The 22,104-nt window shown below is 42.0% G+C and overlaps 1 protein-coding gene across 5 annotated transcripts in view; it reads left to right on the top strand.

Annotated features, from left to right (window-relative positions):
* LOC125460677 (polyglutamylase complex subunit TTLL1-like) overlaps nucleotides 1-22,104 on the top strand; it is a 70,465-nt gene that overhangs the window by 44,072 nt on the left and 4,289 nt on the right. For 3 of the 5 annotated variants that reach the window (XM_059652396.1, XM_048548366.2, XM_048548367.2), the window contains exons 5-10: nucleotides 376-510; nucleotides 1,122-1,230; nucleotides 6,134-6,277; nucleotides 7,469-7,555; nucleotides 13,567-13,730; nucleotides 15,936-16,067. In XM_059652396.1, the coding sequence (XP_059508379.1) occupies nucleotides 376-510; nucleotides 1,122-1,230; nucleotides 6,134-6,277; nucleotides 7,469-7,555; nucleotides 13,567-13,730; nucleotides 15,936-16,067 (771 nt within the window). The remainder of the gene's footprint in view (nucleotides 1-375; nucleotides 511-1,121; nucleotides 1,231-6,133; nucleotides 6,278-7,468; nucleotides 7,556-13,566; nucleotides 13,731-15,935; nucleotides 16,068-22,104) is intronic. The other 2 variants (XM_048548368.2, XM_048548369.2) reach the window with 2 other exon arrangements.

Here is a 22,104-nt window from a genome sequence, read left to right on the forward strand (position 1 = left end):
TTGGAATGATTCCTTAATTAAGGTGGCCAAATGGCTCAATGATCCTGATACTGCTCTCTTTTCTTTGCCCAGTGACCCAATAGATAAACTGCCCATTTTATAGGCTGTGTTACTGGTATGGCTCAGTCACTTTCTAGAATGGGTATGCACTTGGAAATGGTAACAGAAACTTCAAAGAACTGAAAATGGAGAATTGCAGATACAATGCTCAAAGTTTTGCTGAAGTCCTTTAAAGTAAATGTCAGATTTATCTTTTTAATCCCCTTCACTTACTTTGTGGCCTCTTCAGCCTCTCCAGTTGAGGGGATTATAGATGTAAGGCCCACCACTAGTATCTTAGGGCGTTCATTTCTTTGATGTTCATTTCTTTTCCAGTTTTCTGACTACCCCTTCCAAGGAAACTTATGTCATCTCCCTCTACATAGACAATCCATTACTAATTGGTGGGAAGAAATTTGACCTCCGTTTCTATGTGCTAGTGACCTCAATTCGTCCATTAAAATGTTACATGTAAGTTCAATTGATTTCAAACCTTAATAACTTTATGTTTGGATGATATTGCAGCTTATTTGCTTTGAGCCACAGATGCGTCTACAGAGGGCACCTCTATAGAACACAGACAATGATGACATATTTACTTCGTATAAATCTGTTGCTAATGTTGAGCTACAGATATCTAATAATGCAAAATAGTAGTAATCTCAAGTATAGAAACTTAGGGAATTAATTCTAATTCTATCTCAAACCCTTTGAAGTGGTGAATGGGAGGACTAACCTTAACTGCTTGATCACAGCCAAGTGAACTGTATGAATAGGTCATCAGAGGTCAAAGGCAATTTAAAGATACCATTCTTAAGTGGGATTCTCGTGAGCAAGAAGAGGCAGAAGTGCTTCCTTGGGCAAAAACTAATAACTGTGTCTACAGCACCTGGAGCAAAGTATTAGAATGTAACTTCAACTTCGCACTTGTGAATCTCAGCCAGGTATTCTTTTTATGTTTTCTGTTGATACCAAAGATCGCAGGGGTAACAAGCTTGACTTCTTTCCTATGTGGTTCCAGACTTTCTACTTGATCATTGTTTTGTGCGTTGGAAATTTATCTTTTAAAATATTTTTTCTAGGTATAAACTGGGTTTTTGTCGCTTCTGCACTGTCAAATACACTCCAAGTACCAATGAACTAGACAACATGTTTGTGCATCTTACAAATGTAGCCATACAGAAACATGGGGTAAGATCTGGTTGCAATAAAAAGAAGAATCACAATGCAAGTCCTTTGGGAGCATTCTGGGTCATGTGTGTGAACTTCCTGCTCAACTAGATTTAAGACAGTTGTCAGAGGCAGGTTCTTTACTCAGAGAGTGGTAAGGGTGTAGAACACCCTGCCTGCAAATGTAGTTAACTCAGCCACATTAGGGGCATTTAAACAGTCCTTGGACAAGCAGATGGATGATGATGGGATAGTGTAGGGGGATGGGCTTAGATTAGTTCACAGGTCGGCGCAACATTGAGGGCCAAAGGGCCTGTTCTGCGCTGCATTGTTCTATGTTCTATGTTCTAACTCTCAATGTTGCAGAAAATCTTCCAGTGGCAGTTTTGATCCATGCCAAAATCAGAAGCTGTTGAGCAAGTGATCTGGATTATCCTAGAAAAGTCAGGAAACTTGCACGGTGGACTTTTTTTTACATTTCTTATACATTAAAAGAAGCAAAAGTCTGTTCCCGTTGGTCCCGGGAGAACTGCACGACAAATCTTGGTTAAGCCCGAAGACCATCCATTAACCACTATTCAATTTCCTGTCACTTGACCAAACCATAATTAACATTCCATGAATTTCATCTTTCCTTTTCTTGGAGATCACTAATCAGCATTGGCTTCCAGTATCTGCTGTTGACAGAATGGATTTTAAGTCGTGCAAATTAACAAAGAACAAAGAAAATTACAGCACAGGCACAGGACCTTCAGCCCTCCAAGCCTGCACCGATTCAGATCCTCTATCTAAACCTGTTGCCTATTTTCCGAGGATCCATATCCCTCGGCTCTCTACCCATTCATGTATCTATCTAGATACATCTTAAATGACACTAGCATGCCTGCCTCTACCACCTCCGCTGGCAATGTGTTCCAGGCACACACCGCCCTCTGCATAAAGAAAGCATATGGTGTTTTGGCTTTCATTAACAGGGGGATTGAGTTTAAGAGTCGTGAGATCTTGTTGCAGCTCTATAAAACTTTGGTTAGACCGCACTTGGAATACTGTGTCCAGTTCTGGGCGCCCTATTATGGGAAAGATGTGGATGCTTTGGAGAGGGTTCAGAGGAGGTTTACCAGGATGCTGCCTGGACTGGAGGGCTTATCTTATGAAGAGAGGTTGGCTGAGCTCGGTCTCTTTTCATTGGAGAAAAGGAGGAGGAGAGGGGACCTAATTGAGGTATACAAGATAATGAGAGGCATAGATAGAGTTGATAGCCAGAGACTATTTCCCAGGGCAGAAATGGCTAGCACGAGGGGTCATAGTTTTAAGCTGGTTGGTGGAAAGTATAGAGGGGATGTCAGAGGCAGGTTCTTTACGCAGAGAGTTGTGAGAGCATGGAATGCGTTGCCAGCAGCAGTTGTGGAAGCAAGGTCATTGGGGTCATTTAAGAGACTGCTGGACATGTATACGGTCACAGAAATTTGAGGGTGCATACATGAGGATCAATGGTCGGCACAACATTGTGGGCTGAAGGGCCTGTTCTGTGCTGTACTGTTCTATGTTCTATGTTCTAAGACTGTAGTATAACATTAAATGGAGAGTAAAGAATAACTTTATATCAGTGGTGTCCCACAACTGAACCCTTGACCTAGCAAAAAGCCCAGAAGTTCTCCACAGGCAAGGAGACAAATTTGTATAGTCTCAATTGACTGGAATGAGGACTGCAGATTGGTCATTAAAAATAATAAGCTAATTTGCTAAGTCCCATCTTAACTATCAAGGTTATATCCTAGGAACGCTGCCCACTTTTTAAAAAAAATCATCCAAGGACATGGGATAACACAGTGTGGAGCTGGATGAACACAATGGGCCAGGCAGCATCAGAGGAGCAGGAAAGCTGATGTTTTGGGTTGGAACCCTTCTTCAGAAACTCCCAACCTGAAACGTTAGCTTTTCTGCTCCTCTGATGCTGCGTGACCTGCTGTGTTCCTCCAGCTCCACACTGTGTTATCTCAGACTCCAGCATCAATGGCTCTTACTATCTCATTCAGGGACATGGGCTTTGCTGGCTGAGTCAGCATTTGTTACCCATCTGTAGTTGCGAAGATAGTGGTGAGCTGCCTTCTTGAGCCACTGAGTCTACTCAGCTCTGGGACATTTCTGTAGGAGTTCCTTTGAGTCGGCTTCTATGCCCAACCATCTTCATATCTTTCATCAAAGACCTTCCCTATGTTACACCAGTATTCCATCACACTTTTGACTTGTGTCATGTACATGATGGCCAAGCTTTTGGAAGTCAAGAGTTATTTTCTGCACCATTCCAAGCCACTGATCTATTCTCATACCTATATATTTCAATGGCTAGTCCAGATAAGTTTCTGGTCAATGGTTTTTGATAATGGCGGTTTCAGTGATGATACTGTCATTGAATGTCAAGTGACAACGGTTAGATTCTTTCTTGTTAGAGGTGGCCATTGCCCGCATGTGTGCTGAGAATATTACTTACCACTTGTCGGACTATGCCTGGATATTGTCTGCACTTGACATGGACTGCTCCAGTATCTGAGGAGTCATGAATGGTGCTGTATGTTATGCAATCGATAATGAGCATCCCCCTTTCTGACCTTATGATGGAGAGTAGATCTTTGATGAAGTAGCTGAAGATGGATGGATCTAGGATACTATACTGAAGAATTCCTGTGGAGATGTCCTAGGGCTGGGATGATTGACCTCCAAGAACCTTTGTGCTAAGTATGAGTCCAACTAGTGGTGATTATTCCCCCGATTCCCACTGACTATAGTTTTACTAGATCTCCTGAATTCCCCACGGACTACGCAGCTCAAGAAGGCAGCTCACCACACCTTCTCAAGGGCAACTAGGGGCATGCAATAAATGTTGACCAGCCAGCAACATCCATATCTCATAGTGGGTTTTCTAATACATTCAGTCAGTCAAATACCATCTTGATGTCAAGGGCGGACACTCTTATCTCATCTCACCAGTGGAGTTCAGCTGTTTTATTCATGTTTAAATCAAGATTGTAATGAGTTCAGGAGCTGTGTGGGACTAGCAGAACACAAACTGAACATCCATGAGCAGGCTATTGCTATTGCAAATTCTGCTTGATAATATTTGATGTTATCTCACTTCACTGATGATCGAGAATAGAATTGTGAGTCAGTAATTTGCAGTGTAGAATGTGTCTTGTTTTTGTGTACAGGCTATACCAAGGTAATTTTTCACATTGTTGGGCAGATGCCAATGTACTTGAACAGTTTGGCTATGGCACAGCAAATTCTGGAACAGAAGTCTTCAGCACTATTGCCAGAATGTTGTCATGGTCTGTACCTTTGCAGTATCCTGTGTCCTTTCATTACTTGATATCACGTGAACTGAATCAAATCAGTTGAAGAATGGCTGTCTGTGACGCTGTGGCTGTCTTGAAGGGGCCAAGATGGATGTCATCCACTTGGCCCTTCTGGCTGAAAATTGTTGCAAATGCTTCTGCCCCATATTTTGCACTGGTGTACAGAGCTTTCCCAGTCATCGAGGAGTGGATATTTAAGGAGCTTCCTACTCTAGTGAGTTTTTTAATTGCCCACTACCATTTATGATTGATGGATATAGCAAGACTGCTGAACTTAGTTCTGATCCATTGCTTATGGGATCACTTAGCCCTGTCAATCACATACTTCTCATGCCTTTTGTCAGATAAGTATTCCTGTGTTGTACCTTCAGCAGGTTGACACCTCATATTTAAATATGTCTGGCGCTGCTCCTGGCATACCCTGCTGCTCTCTTCATTGAATCAGAGATGATCCCATGGCTTGATGCTAATGATAGAGTTGGGGGGGGAGTATGCAGGTTGTGGTTGAAGTTGCAGATTGTGCTTGAATGCAGTTCTGCTGTTGCTGATGGCCCACAGCACCTTGTGGATGCTCAACCCGGAGTTGTTAAATTTGCTGCACGTCTATTCTATGCTGAAAGTGCTTTACAAAATGACAGAACGTATCCTCAAAGGGAGATGGAATTTCGTCTCTCGGGAACTGTGCAGTGGTAACTCCGACTGATACCGTCATGGACAGAAGCAGATTTTTGTAGGTGAGATCATATATGTTTTACCCTCTTATTGGCTGATTCATCACCTACAACAGACCCAGTCTAACAGTTATTTTCTTTAGGTCTTGACCAGCTTGGTCATTACTGTCGAGTCACACTTTGAGATGGACATTGCAGTTTTCCATCCCGAGTATATTTGGCATCCTTTCCAAGCTCTGCGATTCCTCCAATTGGTGCACACATGCTTATGTTTATGGAACTAGCTCATGTGCCAGGATAAATTGTAAGCCTCCAGCCACAGCACAAACTCAAGCTTTTCAATTTCTCTCCATTTCCCCTTATGTTGTGTTCTTGAGTCAGAATTTTTCTTTGAGCTGAGGAAGCTGCTTTAAACATCTTCCAAAACTAATTTAGTCACATCTCAAAAATAGTAACATGGAGCAACTGCCTTTAAATCCTACTTCATACACTGGAATAAGCAGAATTGGTTTGCTGCAGGTCATGATGAGATCAGGGATGCATCAGATCACATGTTTTAAATTCCATTGTGATACCCAAAATTCTTCTGTGAATTTTGTTTTCATGCAAGTGAGGAGCATGCATACCGGAGGACAGGATTGACTTCCAATCTTTGGTCTGATATAAGATGCAGTATAGATTAGAAAAAATATAAATTTCCCCTAATCTCTGATGACCATTACTGCTTCACAGTAAAATTTCCTTTACCCATTCCACCATTGTTGGGTTCTGTGAACACAATTATCAATTGTAATGGGTAATTTTATCAGAGAAATTAATGGGTTTTGCAAACTACTTTGAAATGTTATCATGACCAATAACAAAATTGTCTAAAATATGTGCTTCCTTCTATTTTTAAAGGATGACTACAATCCCATTCATGGTGGAAAATGGAGTGTAGCAAATTTGAAACTCTATTTGGAGAGCACACAAGGAAAGAAGGTTACTGATAAACTTTTTGATGAAATCCATTGGATGATTGTACAATCACTCAAAGCTGTAGCTGTGAGTATAACTTTGGGACTTGGTGCCTACCCAGTAGAGGAAAATGGTGTGAGAAGACAATGAAAAGGATACTGGAATGTAATCAAATCTGAGGAATGTAACCAAATCTGGAGGAATTTAACTCCCAAAGAGTGGGTCAATTTTAGTCGGGTGACGTTTGAATATTTTTTAAAGATTAAACTTGAATGTACTCAGCTTCTAATTCAATAACACCTGATTCAGATAGAGGCAAGACAAGGGCAGGAAATCAAGCCACAGTCTGTCTCATGCAGATATACACACAGTGCCATTAGAGAGGAGTCCCAGGTATTTTATGCTCAGCCTGGTGAGTTGTGGTTCTAGCAAGTCACTGTTAGTGAACAACATTTGGAAGAATCGCTGGGGGTAGCAAGAGCTTAGAATGTATTCTGGAAAGGAGAATTCAATATCCATCTCCAAGAGTTGTTCAGTACCACAACTATTGACTAAGCTAGCTGAAATTTTAGGATATTGTCTTATTGTAATTATGGAGCCCTGTATTAATTGGAATAACTTTATTGTCCTTTTCCCAAAGCCAAATGGTGACATGAGACTTAAAAGCTCTGTGTTTTTCTGCTTCTATATGCCATTGTTGGAGACAGAATCTATTGCACTGCCATAACATCACTCAATTTCATCTCACTGCCATTCTGCTTGTTTCTCCAAGTGTGTTAAAACATAGCTTCTTCCATCTTGAAATTTCTTTCTATTAATGGTGAAATTGGTCTTCAAAAAATATTGTTGTCTTTAAAATGCACATTGTGATAATCTTCAGAGAAAAGGCACTGTCACCAGTCATATCTGGTGTGACAACCCATGTCTATTATGAGATAACCTGATACTTCTTCCTATAAATAGTTCACAAAAAGAAGTCAAAGTATCCTTTCTCCCTTGAGTAATCGATGAATCCTTGAATCCCTAAAATATAACTAAATCCAATGCCAGTCAATGTTTTGAGTGTTTCTAAACATTTTTCACAAAAGTACTTCATGCCTCCATCCTCGGGCTTCCTAGCCTTTTTTTAATTAACTATTAATTGTTGTATGGTGAAGCGATCTCCAATTAATGGGAAGGCTTGCATCAAAGACAGAAAATATCTCATGTGTGAATTGTTACCTGCATTCTTGCCTAGTCATTCATGTGACATTTAATCTTATTATTTTTATTTTGCAGCCAGTCATGATCAATGATAAACACTGCTTTGAATGTTATGGCTATGATATAATAATTGATAGCAGACTGAAACCTTGGCTTATTGAGGTAAATAACATTGGATAACTGAAGATTGATAGTGTATTTACACTATTCAATGATTTATAACTGCTTTATTAGCTGATCAATTAGTTTGCTGAGAAAAAAAGGACATTGAATCATAATGCTGCATATTATGTTATGAACCAAACTTGTTTCTACTCCACAATCAGAATCACAGTGGTCTCTGACTTGTTTGAGAATCCAAATCACCTTATTAGGAGGAGTTTAGATTAGATTCCCTACAGTGTGAAAACAGGCCCTTTGGCCCAACAAGTCCACACCGCCCCTTGAAGCATCTCACCCAGACCCATCCCCCTATAACCCACACACCCCTGAACACTACGGGCAATTTAGCATGGCCGATCCACCTAGCCGGCACATCTTCAGACTGTGGGATGAAACTGGAGCACCCAGAGGAAACCCACGCAGACACGGGGAGAATGTGCAAACTCCAAACAGACAGTCGCCCGAGGCTGGAATCGAACCTGGGTCCCTGGTGCTGTGAGGCTGCAGTGCTAACCAATGAGCCACCGTGCCGCCCATTAAAGTTTAGAATTTAAAGGAGAAGCAAGACAGGGCACAAGTGGACCTTACGACTTGCCCCTTTTGTCAGTCTCATTCTGATCCCTGGGTTGATTAGCATTACAGGAGGCTAAGAAACCCTTTCCCTTGGCCCCATCTGTTCTGACATGAGGCATGTTTGGGAAGGGAGAGCAAATGGAACTCAGTGGCTTTATGAATTGGATTGAGGTTCGACATATCCAGGTCCCAACTTTGTTTTATCCCTATCTGCTAGACTTTGGCTGACTTAGGCACTAGAGTGCATTACTGGGGTGATGAAAATACAAACGTGCTAGTGAAGTGCTACACTATATTTATCAATTAAATGTTAAATGAGTTTCCATACATCTGGGCAGGCGGAAGAAAAAGATCTTGTGGGAGAATTTGTAAAGAGCCATTTTTGGGCATTAACTGTACCTTCATGTCCAAATTAGCAGAAAATGCATCAAAGCAGTCTGAGAGCATCAATAATGTCAAGATTCAACTACTTTGCATGCTTTCAGTCATGTGTGGTACCCACATACAAGTGTCATGCCAGCCAGGGCATGGTGACTAGAAGCATTCTTACTACTGTTATTTGTTTTGGGACTTTCATAGAGACTAAATTGGTGGTGCTACAAATACATTGTAACTACTTTGAAAAATAATGAGGCATCATTTCACATAAAAAATAGTATTGAAAATACAGGATTTACATTTAAAAGAGAGGGTATGTGTCTAAATATGGTGCAGGAGCAGAGGGATAAGGTTTAAATGTGCACAGATCATTGAATGTTGAGACAGCAATTAGAAAAGCACACAGTATCCTCGGACTCCTGAAGTGCAGTAGTAAATTCTCTACCTCTGAGTCACAAGAACTTGGTTCAAGTTCCACCTGCTCCAGAGGTGTGGGATACCATCTCTGAACAGGTTGTTTAGCAAAAACTTACAGAACTCTTGGCTTTAATTATTGGTATAGAGTACAAAACCAAAGAGGTGATGTTGATTCAACTTTTTAGACTTCAGCTGGAGTAATATTACAGTTCTAGATGCCACATTATAGGAATTGTCACATTGTGGGGGACAGTGCAAAGTGATTTACAAGAATAATCGGGTCCAGGGATGAGAAACTTCAGTTATGGAGAAAGATTAAAGAGGTTGGAATTGTGTTCCTGGTGGAGCAGAAGGATAAGAACACATATGATAGAGGTTTTCAAAATCATGAGCGGGCTGTATAGAGTAGATATGAGAAACTGTTCCTGCTTGTGTAACAATTAAGAGTGAGAGGGTATAGTTTTAAAGTGATATGCAAAATGTGCATGGGTATTGTGAGAAAAAAATGTTTTCATTCAAACAGTAATTGGGGAATGGGATGCACTGCCATTGTGATGCACTGCCACTGTGATGAAGGTAGGTTCAATTGGGGTATTCAAGAGGGCATTGGACAATTATTTGGATAAAAATAAGATGTAGGCATACGGGGGAACAAAACAAGATATTGTCACTTGGTAATTATGCTCATTCAAAAAGCTGGCATTGGGACAATGGGCCAAATGACCTCTTTCTGTGCTGTAAGATCTCTGGGTAATACATCATTGTTATCCATGCATCTACACTCTGATATGAGTTATGCTCAGAAGAAGTGAAGTAGAGAAGAGGAGGGGGAGAAGAGAGAGTAAACTGTGGTAGCAGTGTATTAACAGCAGCCTTAATGGAAAAGCACATATCCGTTTGAAAGATGTGTCGAGTCTGATGTGCCAGGACAGCAATATTTGGAATTTTGGTAATTAGTAATCACTTCTGTCATCTTCCCTGATTATTTGAAAACCTTGCCCCACCCCTCCCCCTCCAAAGCAAAGTCCATACAGCTGACCACAAACCTGAGCTGTGCTTACCCACAGTGACACATCACTCACACTGTTCAATATCCCCACACCAGTGAACAGAATTTACTTATCCTTTCATGGTATGTGAATGTCCATGGCAATGCCAGTATTTGTTGACCATCCCTAACTATTATCGAACTGTGTGGCTGGCACATAAAGTACTGTATATAATTATTGTCTCCTTATTTAAGGAGGAATAAATGTCCGTAGAAGCAATTCAGAGAAGGTTTGGGAAGCAGATTTCTAGGATAAAAGGAGGAAAAGCAAGCAGGTTGGGCATTTACATTTTGGTTCTTAAAAGAATAAAAGGTGTGAGCGAGCCAGACCAAATCAGACTCGTTAGCACAGATTCACAACACGGAGAAATTAAATTATATAGTGCTATGACTCTGATCTTCAAAATTGCTCAATTGTCCCTAACCAGACTTTACAAATAAATAATCTTGGACATTAACTTATCAATAATGTAACTTTAGCAGGATGCAGATTAACTAACAATAGCTATAATCGAAACCCAATCTATTTTGCTGGCCAACCTGCACTCTCACACCAAAGGATGGATAAACAATGTTAAAGGATAAATTTGTTAAAACAGTAAAAGAACCATAAGTTGCCAGTTCAGTAACAATTTCAATGATGAATACCAAGTCCTCATAAACTCCAATGGGTTTTATTACAGGCAGGTAGGGTTGTAACTCGTCTGAAAGCTGAAATCACCAGTCAATGCAAACCGATTTGGCAGACGTCAGGAGACATTTCTTTATTTCTTATAGAGTGGGGTTCTTTTCTCAGGACTTTCAACAAATTGATAACCAGAGAATAACTACAGAAAGTAAAACCAAACAACCTGGCTCAGCAGCTTCCAAAGCAGCACTCTGCCTCCTGCGCAAAAACCCAGTCAAAAATCAGTTCATCCTTTTATTTCCCCTCCTTTTTCAACATTCCCTATAGCTTCCTGGCTGGTACCGATTTTCCCTTGATTGACCAATTTAGTATCCAAGCAGCTGCCAGTTCCTGAGCAAAACAACATTTTGGGCCAGTTTGTCTATAATGTTCTTACAGCAGTACTTTACCTGCATTATCTTTCCAGGCCAGATCCCACAGCAACCTTCAGTTACTTTTTTCTCCTGTTTAAAAAAAAATCAGCTGCTGGTCAAAGTTCAACATTCAGTTTTCAACTGCAACTCACAGTTCCAAACCAAAAATGAGAAAAGTAATGCTGGTCTCAACATCAAGATGGATCCAAAAATACCAATTCAAAGCGAGCAACAGTTTTTGCTGAATGATAAACAAGGTGCAGATTGGTTAGCAAATGGATTGTATTTAACTTGCTGCTATGGAGATTGCACCTTGGAACAGTTATCTCAAGGATTTTGGTTAAATTCTAAAAAGGGATGTTGACTTTAATTGTGTCATGGGAAATGAAAGGTGCAAGATGAAAAGCTTCTGCGGCATGTCTTTTTCTTCAGCAGTGCTCAAATTCTGTATCACCAAATAACTGTTTCTATAAGATTCTTGAAAGGCTTAACAAGATAGCTGCTGAGAGGATGCTTCCCCTTGTGGAGGAATCAGGAACTCAGGGGGCACAGTTTAAAACTAATAGATTTCCCTTAAAGAGAAAGTGGGAACTGCAGATGCTGGAGAACCTGAGATAACAAGGTGTAGGGCTGGATGAACACAGCAGGCCAAGAGGCATCTTAGGAGCAGGAAAGCTGATGTTTTGGGCCTAGACCCTTCTTCAGAAAACACCCTTCATTTTCTGAAGAAGAGCCTAGGCCCAAAACGTCAGCCTTCCTGCTCCTCCGATTCTACTTGGCCTGCTGTGTTCATCCACCTCTACACCTTGTTATCTCAGATGCCCCTTTAAGATGGGGATGAAGAAGAATTTCTTCCCCAGAATGCAGGGGAGACTAAATTATTGAGTATATTCAAGGTTGAGTTTGAACACTTTTTTTTGTTGACAAGCGAATCAAAGGCTGTCAGGGACAGGCAGGAAAGTGCAATTAAGGCTACAATCAGATCAGCCATGAATTTACTAAATGTTGGAAAAGGCTTAACATGTCATATGACCTATTCCTAGTCATAGTTTTTGATGATCTTTTGCCTGTCTTGTGGTTGCATTTGCCTAACCGAATGCTGCTACATAATGTTATCCCAATGGCCGCAACATGGTTGGTGGAAGGCTGCTGACGTTACTGGAGGAGATTGCACAGAGATTTATAGAATGACCTTGAACTGCTACTCCCTGGAGTTAGTGCCTCGGCAAGCCTTGTAATTTACTGTCACACAGATTGAGGAATCCTTACAAGCACTTTATCCACAGGCATGATGGCAGCAGTCCAAGCCTGCATGGTACAATGTGGGCTTGCATGGCAATAAGCGTGGATGAGCTTCGACTACAGTGGGACAATGTGCGGAATTTAGTCTAGGAGACACGAGTCTTATTGGCAGGATTCCTGAGCTGGAAAGAAAGTGCTGGTCAACTGCAACATGCATGGTCAGCCCATCCCCAGAGAAAGGCTCTTTTGCTGCTCTCATTGATAATTGTGCTTCCAGTCCCTTGAGATCACTCATTTCATGCATCAAACATTGCAATCCCCATTAAAAACTAAAGGCTGTGTTATATTTTTGGAAAGAATAAAGCTTCAGTCTTGTTCCATACTAGGGGTGCAGTAGGATTGCAGTAATCCCTTCAGCAGTACTCCAGCCCTCTCTCTGATCTGTGTACTCCAGCATTAGAAATTCTATGTATTGCAGTTCATTGACAGCGAGCAGCTCAGATATTGGCGCAACTACTTTAGAGAGTAGTGTGGACAAACATCATCTGGTAAGCCATTGGTGCAAGTAAATTCCAAATGCACAAATTGCATGACATCATTGCATTTCCAACAGTACCGTCACCTGCTCTGTATTATCAATATTCTTTGAATTGACTGTGCTTCAATACTATTCATGATGTAAGTCCTGCAGGCCTCTTAAACAACTGTAGACATTTGATATCACTCCTCCGTTCCACCTCTTGAAGGCCTTCAGTGCCACATCAAAAAACTTGGGAGGCATTTCTCTGGCCTGTTCTTTCATTGACATTTATACCCTCCAAAGAAAAATTTTGCAAAAAAAGTTCTATCACCTGCTGCACCTTCCATTTAAGTGTGCAGTCTAGTTCTAAAAAAGGCAGGGTAGCTTTAATTTGCGTTAGAATCATAGAATCCGTTCAGTATGGAAACAGTTCATTTGGCCCATTGGTTCCACACCGATCCTCTGAAGAGCAGCCCACCCAAACCACCCCCATACCCTATCCCTGTAACCCTGCACTTCCCGTGGTTAATCCACCGAGCCTACACTTCCCTGGGCACTCTGGGCAATTTAACAAGACCAGTCCATCTTTGGACAGTGGGAGGAAACATGTGGAAAACACACACACATACAAAATCAAACTTTAGCTTTGAGCAGGAAGCTTGAAGTGTCCTTGTTTCCTAAATCACCTGAATCAAGTACGATCTCATAATTCATCACATTTCCCATGCCCAGTTTAGTCTTGTATGTTGCAAATAGTTTTATTCTTGTAAATTGGTTTCTTTCCCGATATAGGTGAATGCTTCTCCTTCACTGGCATCCAGCACAGCTAATGACCGGATCATGAAATACAATCTCATCAATGACACGTTAAATATTGTTGTCCCTAATGGCGAGATCCCAGATTGTAAACTGAGCAAAACTCCATCCAAAGAAGCTCTCGGAAATTATGTCATCCTGTAAGTTATTCACAAATAAAAATCTAAAATGTTGGAGTTCTTATGTGAAAATTTTAATGAAATAATCACTGCCACAAAACTTTTCAAGAGAAAATACAGAATAGGCAAGTGAATTGAATTGTATCATTTACTGTCACGTGTATTTAAAGTAAAAATATAGTGAAAGTGTGTACCTTTGCCATATATACATGGCACCATTCACATTAACTTAGAATAAGATAAGAAAGGAAAGATGAGTCCAACTTTCCTTTCCACTGCTGCCATCCTGCTCAGGGCTTTCCAGCTCTCGCCATGCCGCAGTCAGCATCCCGACTCTGGGCTGCCTCATTGTCCCAATCTCACTGCCGCTGCCTCACCAGCCCGCTCTAGCCGCTGTCCCTCCAGCCTACACTCAATTCGACGTCGCTGCAGGACACAACCCGTATATTCAGCGATAATGGGAACTGCAGATGCTGGAGAATTCCAAGATAATAAAATGTGAGGCTGCATGAACACAGCAGGCCAAGCAGCATCTCAGGAGCACAAAAGCTGACGTTTCGGGCCTAGACCCTTCATCAGAGAGGGGGATGGGGAGAGGGAACTGGAATAAATAGGGAGAGAGGGGGAGGCGGACCGAAGATGGAGAGTAAAGAAGATAGGTGGAGAGAGTATAGGTGGGGAGGTAGGGAGGGGATAGGTCAGTCCAGGGAAGACGGACAGGTCAAGGAGGTGGGAAGACGGCGGAAAAACTGCTCTATGTCCAAACGTGTTGCTTCAGGACATGGTCGAGCAGTTTCAAGGCCAAAGAGATTACAAGAGAGTTGTAATGGGAGAGAGATACCCTGAGGTTGGTCCGGAAGGAGGAGGGTAACTTCTTCAGGTTAGGCATCCCTGGAAGAGGCTTCACAGTGAGATATTCCAGTTCCCTCTCCCCATCCCCCTCTCTGATGAAGGGTCTAGGCCCGAAACGTCAGCTTTTGTGCTCCTGAGATGCTGCTTGGCCTGCTGTGTTCATCCAGCCTCACATTTTATTATCTTGGAATTCTCCAGCATCTGCAGTTCCCATTATCTCTGACACTATTTTAACCTCACTGTGAAGCCTCTTCCAGGGATGCCTAACCTGAAGAAGTTACCCTCCGGACCAACCTCAGGGAATCTCTCTCCCATTGCAACTCTCTTGTAATCTCTTCGGCCTTGAAACTGCTCGACCATGTCCTGAAGCAACACGTTTGGACATAGAGCAGTTTTTCCGCCGTCTTCCCACCTCCTTGACCTGTCCGTCTTCCCTGGACTGACCTATCCCCTCCCTACCTCCCCACCTATACTCTCTCCACCTATCTTCTTTACTCTCCATCTTCGGTCCGCCTCCCCCTCTCTCCCTATTTATTCCAGGTCCCTCTCCCCATCACCCTCTCTGATGAAGGGTCTAGGCCCGAAACATCAGCTTTTGTGCTCCTGAGATGCTGCTTGGCCTGCTGTGTTCATCCAGCCTCATATTTTATTACCGTATATTCAGCTTCAGCCGGCCAAGCAGCATCAGAGGAGCAGGAAAGTTTGACGTTTCGGGTTGGGGCTCTTCTTCAGGATATTTTTTTTTCCCTGAAGAAGGGTCCCGACCCGAAACGTCAAACTTTCCTGCTCCTCTGATGCTGCTTGGCCTGGTGTGTTCATCCAGCTTCACACCGTGTTATCTCAGATTCTCCAGCATCGGCACTTCCCACTATCTCTGTTCAGCTTCAGCCACTTAGTTCCTGGTCATGACCCAGCTCCTTCCTGACTCCTTAGGTAGGTAGTTAAAAGGGGGGCGTGGTATTAAAATTACTACAGAGCGAGAGAGAAGAAGGGAGAAAAAGAAAGGAAGAACTAAGAAAGAAAGAGAGGGAGAACTGGCGAGCAGAGTGGAGCTCTGAATGGAGCAACTGACTTTGCCACCACCTCGAATTGTCATTTATACACTCTGAGATAGCGCTTGAAAATCCAAGCCAGTTCTATTTAATTTTTGTTGAACATTCTTTGTACACAATTCAAATATTGCCTTGCTTAATAGATGTTGGGGAAAGCTTTTACAAGAAAATCTGACTTGATGTTGAAAAAGTGAAGATGGTGGCATACTTGGCATGCCATTAGACTGGTAATCTAGGTCTCTTGAATGCACTCAGCTGGAGTATACATTGTACTCATCTTAAAGTTATTTGTTCCTGATGCTTAGTTAAATCATTTTCTTAGATGCTTCTTGCCTGTGGTTGTTTCCATTATGACTGGGTCCCAAAATGCTCACAGAACGCCCCTTGAAATGCTGATTCCAGTGTGTACTTCCACTAAGTTACTTCAGGTTTCTCAGTCAATGTCAAAAATCAGGTACTTTGCACTTGTCTTCCTGACACTGTAATAGTTTTCATTGGGTCTGGGTTGAAGGGAGTCTTCCTTTTTGGTAAGCCACCTCCCTGTAGCAAATCAGCAACATCTTGAGGTGGATTTGCATTTTATAAGCATTTACCTTGTCTCAGTTAAATTTGCAACAGTTCCAACCAGTTGAAAGTTTAAAAAAGTAATTGCTTCAAATAAAGGAATATAACCTTGTAACATTCTTATATTGTTCCAATCAAGATGTGTAATGATAATAATATTATGGCCATATCCAGTTCAAATTTGCATAAATTAGCGTGAGACAACATTGAATTGGATCCATCACTGACCGGTGCCTGTTAGGAATTCAATGATTGCCAACAGGCATTGACAGAACATCGATTTTTGATTGTCATTCAAGAAATGTTAACACTGACTAGCACTGAGATTAATCTAGAACAACAGACATTTTACATTTAACTTGTACTTATACAGCATTGTTAATAGAGAACAACAAAGTACTTCACAAAGGAGAACATTTATTCCAAATGGCAGTGGGAGAAAAGTTGGGAAGATTGACCAGAGATATTATCAAAAGGGCCAAAATAATCAAAAATCTGAAAGAGGGAAAAGGAATGCACAAGAGGCCAGAACAAAGGACATGGACTTATATGCAGGACTGTAGGAGATTGCACAGATAGGAAGGAACAATGATGGGATTCGTAAATCAAGACAGACATTTGAATTCAAGAGTTTGTGAAAGGAAACCAAGGGATTAAGGCAGTGCAAAACAATGTGTTGTAGATTATGCAGATAAAACTTGGGGAGATGAGAGGAAAAGTATCTGAGTGTTATGGAATGAAGGTTTAAGACTGTAAGATCACAAGACCATTAGAAATAGGAACAGGAATAGGCTGATCAGCCCACAAGTCTGCTCTGCCATTCAGTAAGCTCATGGCTGGTCCAACGTTCCTCTCGTCTACTATCCTGCCATTTCTCAGCCCTTGATTCCCTTACTGTCCACAAATCTATCTATCTCAGCCATAAACACACACAAGGATTCTGCTCCCACAACTCTCTGTGGCAAGGACTTCCAAGGTCTCACAACCCTCTGAGAGAAGAAATTCCTCATCTCAGTCTTAAACTGGCACCCCGTTATTCTGAGACAATGCTCCCTGTTCTAAACTTTCCCATGAGGGCAAACATCCTCTCAGCAGGTACTCTGTCAAGCCCCTTAAGAATCCAAATGTTTCAATGAGATCACCTCATTCTTTTTAAACTCCAGTGAGTTTACCTTTGCTCATAAGACAATCGCTCCATCCCAGGGATCATCCTAGTGAACTGCCTCCAATAAAATTATATCTTTCCATAAATAAGAGAACAACTTCTGATAGTTGTGGTTTCACCAGCACCTTGTACAGTTGCAGTAAGACTTCCCTAGTCTTATAGCCCAACCCCCTTGAATTAAGGGCCAACATTCCATAGCCTACCTGATTTCCTGCTGCACCATGTACTAGCTTTCTGTATTTCATGTATAAGTATTCCCAAGTTCCTTTGTGTTGCAGCTTTCTGCAGTTTTTCTCCATTTAATTAATTCTGTGTTCCTTAGTTATCCCTTCTAAAATGAACAACTTCATATTTTCCCACATTATATTCCATTCATTAACTTTTTTCCTAATCACTTAACCCTTTAATAACTCACTGTAAACCGTTTGTATCCCTCTCACAGACTGCCTTTCCACCTATTTTTGTGTTGTCTGAAAATTTGGCTAAGTATGTTCACTCCTTTCCTCCAAGTCATTGATATATATTAAAAACAGTTGTGATCCCTGCAGAGCCCCACTAGTCACAGGTCACCAACCTGAAAAAAAACCTCTTATCCCCATTTGTTGCTTTGTGGCCGTTAGCCAATTCTCTATCCATGCGAATATATTGTCTCCAGCACCATTGATTCTTATTTTATGACTTAACCTTTGTGAGAAATCTTGTTGAACACCTTCTGGAAGTCAAAGTACAACACAGCTCCTGCTTGTTCTTTATCCTCTCTGGTTGAGACTTCCTTGAAAAACTCTAATAAATTAATCAAACATAATTTTGCTTTCATCAAATTATGCTGACTCTGCTTGATTAGATAATTACTTTCCAACTGTGTTGCTATTACCTCCTTAATAGATTCTTCCAACAATAGACTTTAGACTAATTCACCTATAGTTACCTGATTTTTGTCTCCTTTATAAATAGGGATATCACATTAGCAGTTTTCCAATCCTCTGATCCTTCTCCAGAATTCAATGCTTTTTGAAAAAGTGCAACCAATGCATCTATTATCTCTGTAGTTATCTCTTTGGATCCTAGCCATCAAGGCCAGGAGACCTATCTGCCATTAGCCCAAATAGTTTGTCTAATACAACTTCTCTAGTGAAGGTGTTGGTGCTCAATTCCTCCCCGGGATTCTTTAGTATTAACAGGATGTTCAAAATACCTTACATTGTAAAGACTGATGCAATTCTGTTTAACTCCTCTGCCATTTCCTTGTTCCAAAGAACTGTTTCCCTAACTTGTTTTATAAGGCCAGGAGTTGCTGGAAAAGCTGAGCAAACCTGACAGCATCTGTGAAGAAAAGATCAGAGGTAATATTTCGGTGGAAGGGTCACCGGACCCAAAATACAAAGAACAAAGAACAAAGAAAATTACAGCACAGGAACAGGCCCTTCGGCCCTCCAAGCCTGTGCCGATCAAGATCCTCTGTCTAACCTGTCAACTATTTTCTAACGGTCTGTGTCCATTTGCTCCCTGTCCATCCATGTACCTGTCCAAATATATCTTAAAAGACGCTAATGTGTCTGCGTCTACCACCTCTGCTGGCAACGTGTTCCAGGCACCTACCACCTTCTGTGTAAAGAACTTTCCACGCATATCTCCCCTAAACTTTCCTCCTCTCACTTTGAACTCATGACCCCTAGTAATTGAGTCCCTCACTCTGGGAAAAAGCTTTTTCCTATTCACCCTGTCTATACCCCTCATGATTTTGTAGACCTCAATCAGGTCCCCCCTCAATCTCTGTCTTACTAATGAAAATAATCTTAATCTACTCAACCTCTCTTCATAGCTAGAAATGTTAACTCTGCTTTCTTTTCACAGATGCTGCCAGACTTGCTGAGCTTTTCCAGCAACTTCTCTTTTTGTTCCTGACTTACAGCATCCGCAGTTCTTTTGGTTTTCATTTTATAAGGACCCAATGTTCACCCTGACCTTTGCCTTAAATGGAAGGTTCAGTTTCAGTTGGTATGACGAAAGTGTAGAAATCAACAGTATTGGTGGAGGTAGAAATAGACATCTTGGTACGGATAACTTGTGGGATTTGAAATTCAAGGTCAAATAGGACACTGAGGGTGCACAAAGCTGACTTCAACCTGAACCAGAGAAGGATCAGAGTCATGCTGACAATTTATGTAATCCAAAGCAAAATTGTGTTTGACTAATTTTTTAGATTTTTTCAAGGAAATCTCAACCAGAGTTTAGAACATAGAACAGTACAGCACAGAACAGTCCCTTCAGCCCACGATGTTGTGCCGACCATTGATCCTCATGTATGCACCCTCAAATTTCTGTGACCATATGCATGTCCAGCAGTCTCTTAAGTGTCCCCAATGACCTTGCTTCCACAACTGCTGCTGGCAACACATTCCATGGTCTCACAACTCTGTGTGTAAAGAACCCATCTCTGACATCCCCTCTATACTTTCCTCCAACCAGCTTAAAACTATGACCCCTCGTGTTAGCCATTTCTGCCCTGGGAAATAGTCTCTGGCTATCAACTCTATCTATGCCTCTCATTATCTTGTATACCTCAATTAGGTCCCCTCTCCTCCTCCTTTTCTCCAATAAAAAGAGTCTGAGCTCAGTCAACCTCTCTTCATAAGATAAGCCCTCCAGTCCAGGCAGCATCCTGGTAAACCTCCTCTGAACTCTCTCCAAAGCATCCACATCTTTCCTATAATAGGGTGACCAGAACTGGACACAGTATTCCAAGTGCGGTCTAACCAAAGTTTTATAGAGCTGCAACAAGATCTCACAACTCTTAAACTCAATCCCCCTGCTAATGAAAGCCAAAACACCATATGCTTTCTTAACAACCCTGTCCACTTGGGTGGCCATTTTAAGGGATCTATGTATCTGCACACCAAGATCCCTCTGTTCCTCCACACTGCCAAGAATCCTATCCTTAATCCCGTACTCAGCTTTCAAATTCGACCTTCCAAAATGCATCACCTCGCATTTATCCAGGTTGAACTCCATCTGCCACCTCTCAGCCCATCTCTGCATCCTGTCAATGTCCTGCTGCAGCCTACATCAGCCCTCTATACTGTCAACGACACCTCCAACCTTCGTGTCGCCTGCAAACTTGCTGACCCATCCTTCAATCCCCTCATCCAAGTCATTAATAAAAATTACAAACAGTAGAGGCCCAAGGACAGAGCCCTGTGGAACACCACTCACCACTGACTTCCAGGCAGAATATTTTCCTTCTACTACCACTCACTGTCTTCTGTTGGCCAGCCAATTCTGTATCCAGACAGCTAAGTTCCCCTGTATCCCATTCCTCCTGACCTACTGAATGAGCCTACCATGGGGAACCTTATCAAATGCCTCGCTGAAGTCCATATACACCACATCCACAGCTCGACCCTCATCAACTTTTCTAGTCACATCCTCAAAGAACTCGATAAGGTTTGTGAGGCATGACCTGTCCCTCACAAAGCCGTGTTGACTGCATTTAATCAAGCCATGCTCTTCCAGATGGTCATAAATCCTATCCCTCAGAATCCTTTCTAACACCTTGCAGATGACAGACGTGAGACTTACTGGTCTGTAATTGCCGGGGATTTCCCTATTTCCTTTCTTGAAGAGAGGAATTACATTTGCCTCTTTCCAGTCCTCAGGTACGACTCCATTGGAGAGCGAGGATGCAAAGATCTTCGCAAGTGGCGAAGCAATTGCATTTCTCGTTTCCCAAAGCAGCCGAGGACAAATCTGGTCCGGGCCTGGCGACTTGTCAATCTTAATGTTTGACAAAATTTTCAGCACATCAACTTCCTCTATCTCTATCCATTCCAGCATGCACACCTGCTCTTCAAAGGTTTCATTCACTACAAAGTTCGTTTCTTTCGTAAAGACAGAAGCAAAAAACTCATTTAGGGCTTCCCCTACCTCCTCAGACTCCACACACAAGTTCTCTGTGCTATCCCTGATCGGCCCTACTTTTTCTTTGACCATTCTCTTATTCCTCACATAAGTGTAAAATGCCTTTGTGTTCTCCCTAATCCGTTCTGCCAAGCCTTTCTCGTACCCCCTCCAGGCTCTCCTCAGACCATTTTTGAGCTCCTTCCTCACCTGCCTGTAATCCTCTAGAGCTGAGCTTGACCCTAGCTTCCTCCACCTTATGTAAGCTACCTTCTTCCTTTTGACGAGAAGCTCCACCGCTCTCGTCATCCAAGGTTCCTTTATCTTATCCCTTCTTGCCTGTCTCAGAGGGACATATTTATTCATCACTCACAACAACTGTTCCTTAAACAGTCTCCACATGTCTATAGTGCCTTTACCATGGAACAATTGCTCCCAGTCCATGCTTCCTAACTCATGTCAAATCGCATCATAGTTTCCTCTTCCCCAATTAAATATCCTCCCATTTTGCCTAATCCTCTTCTTCTCCATAGCTATGTAGAATGTGAGGCAGTTATGGTCACTATCACCAAAATGCTCTCCCACCACAAGATCTGATACCTGCCCCGGATCATTTCCGAGCACCAAGTCTAGAATGGCCTCTCCCCTCGTCGGCCTGTCAACGTACTGAGTTAGGAAACCCTCCTAAACACACCTTACAAAAACAGCTCCGTTCAAATCTTCTGCTCGAAGGAGGTTCCAATCAATATTAGGAAAGTTAAAGTCATCCATTACAACAACCCTACTATGTCCACACTTTTCCAAAATCTGCCGACCTATGCTTTCTTCAATCTTCCTGCTGCTATTGGGGGGCCTGTAGTAAACC

This window comes from Stegostoma tigrinum, chromosome 18, assembly GCF_030684315.1.
Source record: "Stegostoma tigrinum isolate sSteTig4 chromosome 18, sSteTig4.hap1, whole genome shotgun sequence".
Classification (NCBI taxonomy): Eukaryota; Metazoa; Chordata; class Chondrichthyes; order Orectolobiformes; family Stegostomatidae; genus Stegostoma; species Stegostoma tigrinum.